This window comes from Sorex araneus, chromosome 1 (assembly GCF_027595985.1).
Source record: "Sorex araneus isolate mSorAra2 chromosome 1, mSorAra2.pri, whole genome shotgun sequence".
Lineage (NCBI taxonomy): Eukaryota > Metazoa > Chordata > Mammalia > Eulipotyphla > Soricidae > Sorex > Sorex araneus.
The window spans coordinates 389789702-389805289 of record NC_073302.1 but is presented as its reverse complement, the minus strand read 5'-3'; the positions used below and the strand labels follow the sequence as shown (position 1 = coordinate 389805289).

The 15588-nt window shown below is 38.4% G+C and overlaps 1 protein-coding gene across 4 annotated transcripts in view; it reads left to right on the top strand.

Moving 5' to 3' along the window:
* Nucleotides 1–15588, top strand: part of CDK14 (cyclin dependent kinase 14) — a 685298-nt gene that overhangs the window by 171051 nt on the left and 498659 nt on the right. For all 4 annotated transcript variants that reach the window (XM_012935646.2, XM_055125412.1, XM_055125542.1 and 1 more), the window contains one exon: nt 11443–11537. In XM_012935646.2, the coding sequence (XP_012791100.1) occupies nt 11443–11537 (95 nt within the window). The remainder of the gene's footprint in view (nt 1–11442; nt 11538–15588) is intronic.

The window sequence follows — 15588 nt, the reverse complement described above, 5'->3', positions numbered from 1 at the left end:
AAAGTGATATCTCAAAGCTAGGCATAAAGTAAACCCTTGCTATAATCTAGTGGTCATTGTTATTATACAAGCAATGACCTAGGGCTGGCAGAGGCTGTAAGTATTTCCTACATGACAGGATGGCAGACTCCTTTCAGCTGACATATTATCGCTTCTCCATTATTGATGCCTGTGTTCCCCTCCACTCGTTCAGACAATTGATGGTTTTCTGTAACCCTTATTCTGTTAAAAATGTATTAATGTTATCTCATCAAATTGCACATCGCTGTGCATGGATTGCCTATTAGTAATTCCTCATTAGCTTCTGTCTTTCCAATTCTCCAAAGTGCTGCCTCAAGTTTGAACTTTAAGTAGATACATGGTAAGCAGAGAATAGAAACCCATAAGACTGGTTCACATTTATCCAGGCTCATTATCAATGAGTCTGGGATAATACACTATTGAGGGTTTGCTACATAATGATTTGACCCAGCATCTTTGTTTATATGTGATGATTGAATAAAATTATAAGAAAAATAAAGCAAGTCAAAGTCCTGAACATAAATTATTGTGCATTTTATTAGTCTTCTCATTTGATAGAATTTTTGTCATTGTGGCCTATAGACTTGACTTTTGACTCCTTTTCTATGTATAATAATTACAGATCATAACATTTTTGCAGGTATAAAATAGGAAACAAACCTTCTAAGATCTGGTTCTTAAGCTCAGTCTGTCTGAAAGACATGTCCTATTGTCTAGGCCTACTGTTTTATAGACTAGAGCAGCATTTCTCAATCAGAAACCATATGACTCCTGAGGGCTCCAGGATTTTTCACAGGAGCCCTTGGGTGAAAATTGCATAAATAGGAGCTCCCAGCATGTGTCTAGGAGAGGACCAACTGGTAGGATGAAGGAGGGGGCACAGGAAGGAAACAGATTGGGAAGGGGACCATGGTCATAAAAAGAGGTTGAGAAACACTGAATTAGAACAGTTTTTGCTTTCATTTTACTTTATTTTTTAGTCCTGGATTGAACCTAGTGTCTACGAAGCGTGTATCCTTACCTATGAGTCTCATCCCCAGGCTAGAATAACTTTTAGAAAGGGTTATGTGTGTGTCTGCTTCTTTCTATGAATTTAGCGTGATTGATAGGTAAATTAGAGTGAATTTCCACCGTCTGCCTGTCATTTTCACTGGTCAAACAACACTCATTGGTTTATGAGCAAATGTGACAATGAACAACTTCCTTCCATCTCACTATTAATAGAAGATAGTTTTACTGTGGCAGTTAATGCATCCAAGTATATTTAATTAGATAAATAAACTACTTGTGCTATTAACTTCTTTCCTTACTTGATAATTCTTGCGGATAAATGAGATTTTTAAAAAATACATTCTCATTGTTTCTCTAATTAGTTTTTTCAAGTAGTAAGTGTACTGTAGGCCTGTATATTAAAATGTTTGCATGAACTATATCTTATAAAGCAGTGTATAAAGAGTGAAACAGTTCATTTATAGAAAATTATTTGTGCCTTTCCAGAAAGAGAAAATATGGACTTCAAATTTTCTCCCTATTCTCATACTAATTATTTTGTGTGGCTGTGTCTTGGTCTTGTTTTAAATATGCATTAGCAGTTTGTCTACTAATAGGGTTAAGGAGGTAATTTTTTGCTGCTTTTTCCCTCAACATACATTGAACTTATTCTGAAAGAGCTTAAGAACATACACAGAGACTCCTTATTCTGATTTTAGATAATTTGGAGTGGAACTGTGAACATAATATTTTCCCCATTGAAGATAATTTTATACTGAAGTTTAATATAGATTAAAAAATTTCTATTTAAAACTTGGGCTCAGGAGGGTGATGGTAAAATGTGACATTTGCAAGCTGTTTCCTGGTGATGAAAAATACATGATATATAACCCACATGGGACTAGTCAGGAACATTTGGAATATAATTTTCCATTAAGTTTGACTTGCTTCAATGCAACCTATGGTTCACATTCCTTATATGTTTCTTGCAGAAAAGAACAGGTGGCCCATTGCCTTTTGTAATCTATCCCTACTATGTCTTTTGTTGTTCTTTCTCTAGTTGTGGTGAAATGCATATATTAAATTACCTTCTTCATTTCTAATGCATACACACATAAATTTTTCTTTTCTTATTGGTTTGGCTGCATTCCATGAGTCTTAAAATGTCATGTCTTCAGTGCTACATATTTATTTGTGAACTTTTCAATTTTGTTTTCCTCTTAACTCATGTGGGTAAGCTGTTTAGCTTTAAATTTTGTTTTCAGGACCTCCAAAGCAATATTCCAGAAACTTGGGGGCCATTCCTGGTGAAACTTGGTCCACAGGGAGTGTGATTCAGTAACTAGAGCTTGGAGATGCTTTTCTACTTAGACCCTGTGGGACCACCAAAGAGCTGATCAGAAGCCTTCACTGCTACACCTGACTATGCTGGGAAGGTCATGTGGTGTCAGGACTGAATTTGGGTTGGGCACATGCATATGCACTAACCTCTGTACTTGCACCCCAACCTTTCATTCTTAATTTGCAATTTACTGAATTTTGTTCAGGAAAAGTATATTTTAAAATGCTTCTGTGGTTTTTCATATTGAGATATTCTTTGTGGCCTATTCTAGAGTCATTTTTTGTTGAATATTAAACTTGTGCTTAATATTGATAAATATTTTTTCATTGTTTTTGAATAACATTAATTTAAATATTTAAGCCTATGACCAGAGAGATAGCTCAGTGGGCTGACTGCATGCTTTGCATGCAGGAGTCTGGCTTCAACCTCCAGAACCACATATGGTCCACTGACCACTACCTGGAGCAGTTCGCAAGTAATCTCAGGAATAATCTTAGAACAAGTCTTTACCTCTCCAACTGTATGCTTGCCCTGTTGATATTTGCTGTTGTATCATTTAATGTGGATTTGACAGTTTTCATTTTACCACAGCTAGTAATTGTTTCATATATCTCAAACATATGTTATTTATCTCAAACTTGATTATGGTTATTTTTTTTCTACTTTTAAATTAAAAAAATCATTTTTCCCATTTTCTTCACCTTATTGTTATGATTGATGTTTGGCTATCATGCACTTGGTTTTGGTGTTTGCTGCTGTTTTCACTCGGAATCATCCAATTGTAGACACACTGCTTGCATATGTGTTCACGGAATGGGGTGGGGGTGGGTCACAACATTTTGTTTGCTGGTGTCACTGTGGTGATCACATACATGCTTGCCAGGAGTCACACTTTCTGACAGTGGTTCTTACACATCTTTAGTTGCTTGCACGCTGTGGGTTGTACACTTTGATTATGGTGATACATGCACTGGAGATTGTGTACCCTGAGTGCTGGGTACAGTTTCACACCTCTGTATATGTAGACATCTCAATGTACCCAATATTACATGTCTAGTGACATCACTCTGTTGAAATAACTCCCTTGGCCCATTCCTCTCTTTCCCCTCCCCTCCTTATTTTTTGGTAACAACCATGTTTTTCACATATACTGAGTTAAATGTTGGTTTGCCGAATGATTTGTTTGGGTTATTTATATACTATGTATGAGTGAAACCATCTGGTTGTTGTCTTTCACTTCCTGAGTTATTTTGTTTAGTATAAGCACTTCAGGTTACATACATGTTGTCTCAAAAGTTCAGATAAAAAAAATAGCTGGCTAGTATTTCATTGAGTGTAGCTGGTGTGGCAGTTCTTTCCTTTCCTGTTATTAGGTATAAACTACCTCTAGCTTTTCACTACGTGTGTCTTAGTATCTCATGAGTTTCTTGCATCTTTAATTTTGGTGTATCCTGACTTTTTTAAAAAATGTAACCCCTATAGCCATTCTAAGGCTTTTGGTTGATGAGTTCTGAACATGCATATTTAAGGAGTTTATTAATATTTGGAATAGAGGACTTTATTTTTGCCATTCCAGCTATTCCGCCTGCTTATTCTATGGTTTCTTTGTCTTTTTCTTCTCATGGTTTCTTGATGACTGTCAGTTTCTCTCTAAGGATCTATGCACTGGGGTTTAGTTTCCTGGTTACCATGAGGTATATTTTAATTCACATATATTCAGCATCATCTCTTTTTGTTTTGTGCTGCTATCTACTGATCATCTTTAAACTAAATAGATTCTCTTCTTACTCCACTTGGAAATTTTGTCATTTTTTATTCTTGTTTATGTTCCTGCTTTTGTATTACTTTTTAATCACCATTTTCAAGGTTTTATGTTCTTTAGTATTTTTTTCTTTTCCTATAAAAAAAAAATCTCTTCAGTGTTTTTTGTAGCACATACCTGGTGTTTGTAAACCTCATTAGCTGTGGTTTCTGTATTTTTCCATGTTTGAATAATCATTTTTGTAGCTTGAATATTCTTGGCTGAATGTTTTAATTTTTTAGAATTATGAGTATGTCATTCCGCTCTCTCCTAGTCTGAAGAATTTCTGCTGAGAAATCTGATAGCCTGATGATTTGAGTGCCTTTCAGTGTTACATATAATCTTCCTTAGTAGACAATATTTTTTCTGTTATTGATTTGATAATTTAACAGTTACACGCTGTGAAGAACTACTCCTGCACGTGGAGGGATCTGTGTTCACGGGCTCTTTGGGTGGCTCTCTCTCACCGCCCACGTTCGGTGCTCTTTATCCGCTGTGTGTGGATAGGATCAGGAAGAAGGAGGACCAGGGTGGTTGCTGATCAGTTACTGTTTATTCAATCTCTCCTCTGTCTCTATCTCTGTCATCTCACACACTCTTCCTTCTTAGCTCCTCATTCCTCGATCCCCGTTCTTTGGATTCTGCTCTCTGGATTCAGACTCTCTGGACTCAGACTTTCACTACTTCTCTCAGATTCTGACCACCTCGATGGCTCTCTCCACCCCTATTTATATCTCTCCACCTTGCCCTCCGGGCCCAAGCTCCGCCTGGTCTGAAAGCAAAAACATATGGAAGCCCTTCCTGAGGGCCCAGGGGCAAAATACCACTTAAGGTGTTTTTCTCCTTTGGTTATTTTTGTAAGGACACAGTAAGAGATACATTGAAGCTTGTAGGGCAGCTCTCCTGGGAACATCTTGCCACAGATTCAGACTACAGAGCTCAGGCCAGATTAATCATTCCTAACCCTAGCAGGGTCCGAATCTAGTTATTACGTTTTGAATCATGACAAGCATCTATCCATGACTAAGCTCTTAACTTATAGTCAAGCATTAGGCACTATGGCCAGGCCCATCTCGATGCCAGGGTAGCACATAGCTCACTGCTTGCCCTGGGTCTATCCAGTCCCTCCTCGGGACCCTGCTTTTGGGGGTTCTAGAAAGTAAGTGCAGCTGAAGTTTAGGTCGAGAGAAAGATGCCTGGGAGGAAAGTATCATTTAGCGTCAAAAGACTTCCACATAACAAAAGCATTTATTATTATCTTCCTGTGCCCATACAAAAAGGAAATTGCTCTGAATATACTATACAAAGAACTTAAGGAGAAGAGAAAAACAATATTTACAAGTCAACCAGCACAAAGAAGTTACAAATAAACACAGAGAACAGGGAGCACTGTGATGGGAACAGCCCAATAAACCTAAACTATCTGAGGCTGTGTTATCCTACAATGTGCTTTGTTGTATATTCAGAAATCTGAGTGTTCTGTCAATGTTCTCGATTTCTATGTTTATCTTTTTCTTTGGGTTAAAAAGTTCTGCTATTATGTCTGATTTTGTTCTCTTTGTTCAGCACTTTGTTCTCTTCTCCTTCCTTCACCTTCTGGTATAACCAGTATTTTTTGTTTCCTCTTCTTAATGGAGTCTGATAGTTCTCTAAGAATTAAATTTTTGTCCTATTTTTTTTCCATCTCCTCTTTGGTCTGAGTCACTACTGGAATTCATTGTCAGTTTTTCTTAGTCTTTCTTCTGTGAGAGTGAGCTGTTCTTGACGTTTTTCATGGAGGTTTTTATATCTAGCATCTTTGAACTTTTTCCTATAGAGGCTTATCCAGCTATGCTCGGGAGGCTTGGTGATGCCTGCCTGGCGCTGAGGGTTATGTGGTTGGGCCTGGCTGTGGTCAGGGGCCATCAGGCCTACACCCAGAGGTACACTAGCATGTGCTCTACCGTTTGAACTCTGTCCCCAACCCCTATTTAGCATTGTTTTAAATAGCTTCAGATTCGGGCACAGAATTAACTCCCTTTACTATTTTATTAATTTTTCATTCTCTTACTGTGCGTTTCATATCTTTGCACTTCATTGACTTTTTTCCATTTTCCTTTTTTCCCCATTGACTTATTTACTCGATGGGGATCACAGCCAGTGGAGTTCAGGGTACCAAGGAGACGACCAGCAATGATTGGCCTAGAAGTGTGGGCCCGATAGTTTGGTAACAGGGTCCAGTGCTGTGTGGGGCCCATGGTGTTTGGAGGTCATTGGGATTACACCCTACAGTGTTTGGTTGGGCATGTGGTGACAGGACTTGAACTGAGGATCTTAAATATACAAGACATGTGATCTGATCATTTGAGCTATCTTCTTGGACCCTATAGCAGCTATTTTTATTTTAATTTTTAGAAAGCAATCTGATCATTTTATTTATTTATTTTTGCGTTTTATTGGGGGGGGTAGGTCCTTGCACATGCAAGGCTTGTGTTTCATTTTCCCCCCTTTTTAACGAAAATGGAATCACTGTGAGATATAGTTACAAGGTTGTTCATGATCACATCTTCGCCATACAATGTTCCAACACCTAGCCCTTCACCAGTGCACCTTTCCAACCACCAATATCCCCTGTTCCTCTCCTGCCCACCTTCTCTGACCCTCCCCTCCTTCCAGTTTTCTGGAGAAAACAAAACAGAACAGAGTTCTGTTTTGTTTTTCAGACTCTGGTGTCAGTGGGGACAGGGTCCAATCTTTTTGGTGGGGGTGTCTGGAGGCATTTTTTAAATCACTAGCCTGTGGTGGAGGACCAGCCTAAGCAGACATCTCCTCTCCTTGTGACTGACTTGGTCTGTCTGATCTCATGGACAGTGAGATCTTCCTCAAGGTCCAGCCTCAGGTGTTTGCTGTCACTGGTAGTTTACTGAGGACACTGTCTTGCCTGAATTTTCCAGGAGGTGAAGGAGAGGCCTCAGCTTTTCATGTTATGCCAGTTCTCTGTACCTGGACAAACTTTACAGCAGGTCTTTCTGACCTCAGGCTCTGGTGGTGGTGGAGGCTGCTTTAGAGGCTCTGTGTGTGTGTGTGTGTGTGTGTGTGTGCGCGCACACACACACACACACACACACACTCCAACCACCTTTCTGTGTCTACTGCAATCAGTGGGGATTTTTAGAAACATTTTATAAACTTTTAATCTTTACACTGTACACAGTTACAAAATTGTTCATGATTAGATTTCAGTCATACAGTGTTCCAGCACCTGTTCTTTCACTAATATACATCATTTCTGACCACCAATGTCCCTAATTTTCCTCCTGCCCCCCTTCTCCTGCCGTGATTGTAGGCACTTTTCTCTCTCTTCTCTCTCTCCCTCTCCCTCTCTCTCTCTCTCTCTCCTTTAAGCATTATATGTTTTGTAACACAAGTTGTATTGTGCATATTGTTTCAATTTTAGTGTATATGCTACAAAAATGAGGGCATCTCCTTAAATTTCCTTGTATATTTCATTATCCATTTTTATGGGATATAAAAATTTAGTCTGTTTCATCAGATTCTCACCTGTCAGTTTGTTATGACTGCTTTATAAAAATAGCTCTGGACTGTATTTTTCCCCTTCTTTATTTTTACATTTACTTTTTTTCAGTGTTTTTTTTTCCTCCCTTCCTATTCAATAGCACATTACATTTTTTTTTGTGGGGGGTACCTTCTAAGCAGAACTCAGGAAACTCAAACTCAGGGGTCACTCCAGCAGTAGTTGGGCACCTATGCCAAGTGACTCAATGCTACGGTCCACCTGGTGATGTGAAATTTTTTGGGTCCATAGGTACTGGGGATCAGCTCAACAGTAACAGTACTCAGAGATCTTTAGGGTTACTCTTAAAGTCTTGTGGATAAAACTCCTCTTGATATTTTTCTTTTTAATACTAGAATTTTCTGTAAATAGAAGTTTGTACTTTTATGTTTATTGTAATTGCTGGTTTATTTGGATTTAACTTCCTTTATGATATATTTTTTTTACTTAAGACACCTTTTTAATTGAGTACCTTCTCCTCCAACCTTCCACATCTTACCCTATTATACCTTCTTCATTGTTCTTTTTAGTTCATTGTTCTTTATTTTCTTCATTGTTCTTCCACTTATGACTCTTCCTAGTTTATTTGAGATTGCGTATTTTATTTATCTTGTTCTTATGGCTGCATATTCTACGTTAGTGGTTATATATACTTTTATTCTAGTGTTTAAAAAACATAGTAAAACACTTGCATTTGGAATTCATAAGTATTTGCAGTCTGGCCTGACCAGTCTTGTAGATCTCAACATGGTTTATTTCTTCTTTCTCTTGTTCCTTTCTTCCTGCACAATTTGCATCTCTCCAGACACATCAACTATTGAGATAAAATGGTATTTTATACTCAGAAGTTTTGCTGTGGTTAATAAAATTGTGGCTTTTCTATTGAACTTGAGGGGTCATATTGACTACAGTATTAATTATTTGAAATAATTTTTTCTTCATTTAGAAATATTGTTTGAATATTCTTTGTTCATTATTGCCTTTCTGTCATACAATATTCCAACACCCATCCCTCCAGCAGTGTAATTTCCCAGTACCAGTGTCCCCTGTTTCCCTCCCACCCCTCAAGCCATCTCCGACCCCAGCCTGCCTCAGTGGCAGGCACCTCTCTTTTCTCTCTCTTTCTTTTTCTCTCTCTCTCATTTTAGGCATTATGTTTGCAATACAGATGCTGAAAGGTTATCATGTATATCACCGTACCTGCTTTCAACACTCAGTTCTTGTCCAGAGTGATCACTTATAGCCATTGTTTTCTGTGAAAATATTTTCCTTGTAATATTTCTATTGAGGTGCATCCTTTCCTGAGCATTTTCTAAGAGAATTCTGCTTAAACATTATTTTTTTTCTTTTTCAATTTTGTCCCATTTTTATACTCAGTGCCCATCATTTATCTCACTGATTAAATATGTAACGTCTAAGCTCTCTAATTGTTTCTTTTTATAGGCAGTAATATTTTCCTAAATCCTCATGAAGCTACTGGTTATTTTCATTCAGAGTTGTTTCTACTTTTACAGTGTCAACTCCTTTTTTCCTTAGTGTTCTAACTTATATATCGATTGAATTTGATGTTTCTCTTTCAGAATGCTGATTTTCTTTAAACGACTTGTAAATTTTGATTATATATTCATGTTTTTTGTTTTTTTTTCATATTTGATAGCTGCACTGCTCTTAGCTTATTCTGTTTTCTGTAAACTCTAGTGAGTGTGAGAGGCAAGGATTGCAGCACGAGGATGGTGATAATCAGCCTTGTTCTGGCTGTTGCCTATTACAATCCTTGATTTGCCCTTTGTCCTGGAATACCTCTATTTTCACCTGTCGTCTCTCTTCAGATGCTTTTGTAGTCTGTTTGGGAGACTTCTACCTTGTGTGCTATGAATAGTTTCATATATACCTAGAGAATTTTGCTTCTTTTTATCTGTAATAATCTAATATTTTGAGACTTTAGGTTTCCCCAATTATGTTTCTTAAGTTCTGATCCTGATTACTTTCTGTTTTTCAAAACACCTCAAAGATTTGATTGGGAATTGGCCATTCTTTGTTTCCTATTCTTGAAAAATATTAGTTTTGAAAAAGATCTTTTTCCTATCTCTGCAACATTTTGGGTGGAAGAAGGCATGAAGCATGTGTTCAGCTTGCTACATAAAAACCTTATATTCATGGGAGTCAGTTTCATTGCCGGTATATAGAGTTTTTTCCAATAAGTGGTAGAAGGGCACAAATCCAATTATAGTGTTCTGTAAACTTTCTGCAAGTCTTTCAGTAAGCTTCTCAAGCTGGTTACTTACAGATTATCACTACTGCTAGCCTTTTCTTTTGTTTTGAAATGTAGGCACGCTGATTTCCCAAGACTGTTAATATTAGTGTTTTGAGAATACAGTGTTGCCAGACCACTCCAACCATCAGAGTATCAACATCCCTCCAAGACTGCTTTGATTATATAATCTTTAACCACTGTATTATCTCTGTAATATCTCTCCAGCCCCTTGAGTTTTATTGTGTTTCAATTAGTAACATTGTAATAAAACATACTTTTGCTATCTATTTGCATTATCACTGAAAAGTATTGCAAGAGTTCCTTGGCATGCCTGAATATTTTAAAAATCACCCCTGATTTACAGCAGGGGTCAAATAGTAATCATTTTTAGTTTTGGAAGGCATATATCCTCTGTTTAAGCTATAGCTCTTGTTGAGTATAACTGTGTTCTAATAAAACTTGAAGGTCATCTTAATCTAATTTTCACATACTATGAAATTTTAAATTTTTCTTCTGATCTATTCACCCTTCCTTTCCCCTCAACAAAAAGTAAAATCTGGTACCTGGGATATAGCTCAGATTTCCGGAGTGCACGGCTTGCATGTGCGATGCAGGAATTCCGTCCCTGGCACAGGAAAGACAACCTGCTACCCCCCTCAAAAAACTGTTGGGCGCCTGCCAGCAACAATAAACGACAGACCTTGAGGTCAGAGAGATAATACAGGGGTTAAGACACTTGCCTTTCATGCGACCAATTCCATTTCAGTTTCCAACACAGTTTGATATCCCAAGCACCACCTCTGAGCAGAGAGCTAGAAGTAGCCCCGGAGTACCACTAGTGTGGCCCAAATACTCTCCAAAAGAAAACTCATGGGATAATCAGAAATAGGGAGAAGGCAGGTTTAGTCCATGCACCAATGCTTGCTAGACTTTAATTTGCAAGATTTAATAACAATATAGATAGTATTCATTCAATATTAAGTAAACAAAAAAATTCAAGGTACACAGCCTTGTAGAATAATTTTAATTTTATTTATGTCTAAAAGCAATCACTGGTAGTAGTACACTGGGAGGATATCTATTGGTTTGGGGGCCACACTTGACTATCCTCACAACTTACTCCTGGCTCTGTGCTCAACACTTGTGGCAGGTTCTGAGAACCATGGGGCATAGGGCAGTAAACCCAGGTTGGTTGCATGCAAGGCAAAGTGCCTTACCTGCTGTACTTGTACTCTGGCCCTATAAATGCCAATATGTTAATAGAAGCTCACTCTTGGCAGTTAGATTAAAGCTTAATTTAAATTCATACACTATGTTCATTTGTTTTCCTAACTTTTGTAACTCAATTGGTATAGCAATCTTATGTCAGAAAAAGTTATTTAGAAATGATAGGAAATCTGTGTATTTTCAGCAAAATGGGGTATTTAGTGTTAATTACTTTGATACAACCTGTTTTGTTTTCCTCTTTGCTTCATTTTTAGCCAACAAGTCCCAAATTTGGAAAAGCTGATTCATATGAAAAACTGGAAAAACTAGGGGAAGGATCTTATGCTACAGTATACAAAGGGAAAAGCAAGTAAGTTCACTAGTTTCTGAATATTTGACAAATAAAATGTACTTGTTATTTTATTTTAAAAACAAATTTATTAATAGAAATTCTGTGGTGTATAATACATTAATAATGGTTATTCATGCACATAATTCTACCACCAGTTCCTATTCTCTTTTTAAAAAAAATTTTAAATTTTTTATTAATTCACCGTGAGATACAGTAACAAAAATTTCATGTTTGAACTTCAATCATTTAGTCATCCAACACCCATCCCTTCACCAGTGCACAGTTCCCACCACCAAAATCCCCAGTATTCCCCCCACCATTCCATACCTCCCCCTGCCTGTGTGGCAGGCAATTTGCAAGGTATCCTTTCTCTACTTTAGTTACCTTCGATGTTTCGAGACCAGTCCTACCTCCCCTTATATCTGCCAAGAATACAATTGCTAGACAATGTGTTTTGTATTGCTTGTTATGGATATAATATGATGTCCGCGGCTTTCACGGTTGCGTACTTTAGGAATTCTAAGATTTTAATAATTAGTGTCTGAAGAAATTGCTGTCACAAGTTGCCCCGGTTGGAGATTCCTGTGTGTATCTCTGGATTGTGGCCACTTGGGAGCTGGTGCTTCTTGCTGGCTTCTAGAAAGTGGCGACTGATGGAGCTCTTAGAGGGCAGGCAGTGCACAAGGGTCACTCCTGGCTCTGCACTCAGGAGTTACCCCTGGTGGTGCTCAGGGAACCATATGGGATGCTGGGAATCAAACCCGGATCGGCTGTGTGCCAGGCAAATGCCCTACCTGCTGTGCTATCACTCCAGCCCCAACATTGATATTCTTATAAATAAAAATGATACTATTATTTTTTGAGATTATAGTTTTTTAAAACTGGTCTCTGAAAAATATGAGTGAAAAATAAATGTGATGGATAATAAAAGCAACACAAAATCTACTGGTCTATTCATTACTTAACTTTATTGCTTGAGCACTATTGATTGTTATAGAATGGTCTAAATGGTTTTACTAATTTATTTATTTATCCTTTTTTACTCTGATTTTATTTTATTTTAATAAAGTAGTTCATAGTAATTTACATATTCAATATTCCAACACCAGTCTCACCACCATAACACCTTCCCAACACCTGTAGTTACTCTCCCCACCACGTGGAGTGGTGTATAAAAACTCTCCTCCTGTTCTTTTTTTAAAGGAGTTTTCCATCAAAAGTATAGAAACAGTTTTGATTATGTCTTCTAAACATACAGATAGGATAAGAAATGCAGAGTTTGGCTTTACTAATTTTAGTAGTGCTTTATCTCAAGTTACAGTTTGTATTCCAGTCTTTTATATTCTTTCCTAAAGAAAAATTCTGCTCTGCTGCTTAAAAAGTGCTTGTACATCTGTATCACTGTCTCACTGTCATCCCGTTGTTCGTCTATTTAATTGAGTGGGCACCAGTAACATCTCTATTACACTCAGCTCTGAGATTTTAGCAGCCTCTCCTTACTCGTCTTTCCCAACAATTGGAGGCTCTTTCAGGGTCAGGGGAATGAGACGTATTGTTACTGTTTTTGGCATATTGAGTATGCCACAGGTAGCTTGCCAGGCTCTGCCATGCAGGTGGGATACACTCGGTAGCTTGCCGGGCTCTCCAAGAGGAATGTATATATCTCTTACTGTATTTGGGATATGAATACGCCATGGGGAGCTTGTCAGGTTTCCTGAGTGCAATAGGCTCTCAGTAGCTTGCCAGGTTCTCCAAGAGGGAGGACTAGCCTATTATATGTCAGGGAGCTTGGTTTTATAGTCTCTGGATGTTGGCCATTGATGGGTTTACCCGGTGCTAGGGTTAGTTTCTTGGAGTTGACTGCCTAGCTACTGGAAAATGGGGGATCTGGGTGGGAGAGGCCTAGTCCTGATCTGAGCAGCCTTGGAGATTTCCAGCCTTGGAGCCTGGGTTCCGGAGGTCTTCAACTGTCTAGGCCCTGCTTAGGAAGGGGACGGGGTTGGGGTGGGGCTGGAAACGCAACTCGTCCCCTCTGAGGGGCCCTGGTGAAGACAGCCAAGTGGGGGGGCAAGAGACTGTGTCACTCTAATCTGGGAGCTTGGCTTTATAGTCTCTGGATGTTGACCATTGATGAGATTACGCAGCACCGGGGGCAGTTTCTGGGTGTGACTGCCTAGCTGCTGGAAAATGGGGGATCTGGGTGGAAGAGGCCCAGTCCCAATCCGAGCAGCCTTGGAGATCTCCGTCCGGGTTCCGCACACCTGGGTTCCTCTGCTGTTTCCTTCATGTGTGAGGCTCGTCCAAACGTGACATCTAATGTTAATAATGTTAAAAAGCACTGGATTAAGCTATTATTTTACATAAAATTTGATACATTTATTGTCTTATTTACTCTTCACCACTCTGTATATTGTTTCTATTATTTTTTTTGTTTATGCTGTGTCAGGGGTCAAACCCTGGTCTTATGCAAACAAGGCAGACACTTTACCACTGAACTGTATTCCCAAGCCCTCAGTAAACTCTGTTATTATAATCTCTGTTGGACCAAGAATCTTGGGACCTAGAGAGTTCTAGCTTTGTTTGAATCTGTACAAATAGTGGTAAATCTTTTTTGTTTCGTGTCTGTGTGGATTGAAGCCATTCTTTTCGTGAGCATTATCACATTATACCATTTCCACAGTATAAGGCCTTTCTGGAAAAGACTTGGTCCTTGTTGCATATTCCAGATGGTTTTCACATATGCTCTGACTTGTTTTAATTGTGAATCAAACAGAAGCAAACATGCTGTTTCATTATAAGGAAACAAACCAATCACTTTGAAGTCCTCTCTCTCCTAAGATGTGCTCTGCTGATTTCCAGATGTCAGGTAATAACTCTATTAAATGTTTTACTTGAAGATTTATGTTAAAATCCTTCAGGTAGTTAAAAAATTCTTCATTTTTTATGTCTGAATAGAAACACTGCCTTGTAAGTGTTTACAATCTTTGAGAGGGATAGTTCTAGACAGTTAATACATTTTTTTTTGTCACAGCAGGTCTAAATGCTTCTTGACAGCAATTCTCAAGCAGTCTTCAGCTTACTGGTGTATTTAATTTCCTCCAGCTGGAGATGAAAACTGTTGTCCACTCACCTGCTTAAGGAGATGACAGGTTGCTTGTACTTGCTTGTTTTAAGGGGCAAGGTCAGACCAAACAAGTTACGTGCCATCTAGAAAGACTTCAGAGTTGTTTAGAAATGTCTCCTGAAGCACTGCATCATTAAAAACCCAGTTAAATGCTGGAAGTTCTGTTCCAACACTCCCCAATCTCTCATAAAGGTCTGCATGGCTGAGTCCATCTTTAAATATTACCTTTAGCATCTTCCCCAAGAGCTGCTGTTATTATGCTGCAATAAAGCTGCGTGGTATTTGTGGTGATCCCACAGATTTTTGATTTGAGAATGTTTTACATAAATTGGTTGATTTAGGATTTGGATTTCGTTATCAACTTTTTTGATTTTAGTTTGCTAGGGCTGCCAAAGCCAGGTACCAAAGTATGGATGGTTTCAACAATAGTAATTTACGTCTTAAAATAGACATAAATTAGAGGCTAGATATAAGATTAAGGTTTTGGCTTACTTGATTTCTTATGAGGTTTGGTTCTGTTAGAAGGAGCCTGTTCTGTCTCTTTCCTAGCTTCTGTGGAGTGCTGGCAGTCTTTGGAACTCTTGGAATATAGACATATCAGTCTGATGTCTCACACCTACCTTAGTTTTTCTAGTGATGTTCTTTCTGTGTATATGTCTTTAGGTTCAAGCTTTTATCTTATTCTTTCTATTCAGGTAGTAATGGGAATGTGAATCACACCTGAGTAAGCTCAGGACTTACTTCTGACTCTGTGTCATGGGATCACTTTTGGCAGTGGTTGGGGGACCATCTGAAGTGCTAGGTGGCAAACCAGGGGTGGCAATGTAGAGGGCAGGTGAACTAGTTCTCTGCCCTAGCCCCCAGTTTTTTTTCTCTTAATAAGGACACTAGTTGTATGACTTAGGGGTAACTTTAATGTCATCAATATTAACTTCCTGTAAAGAA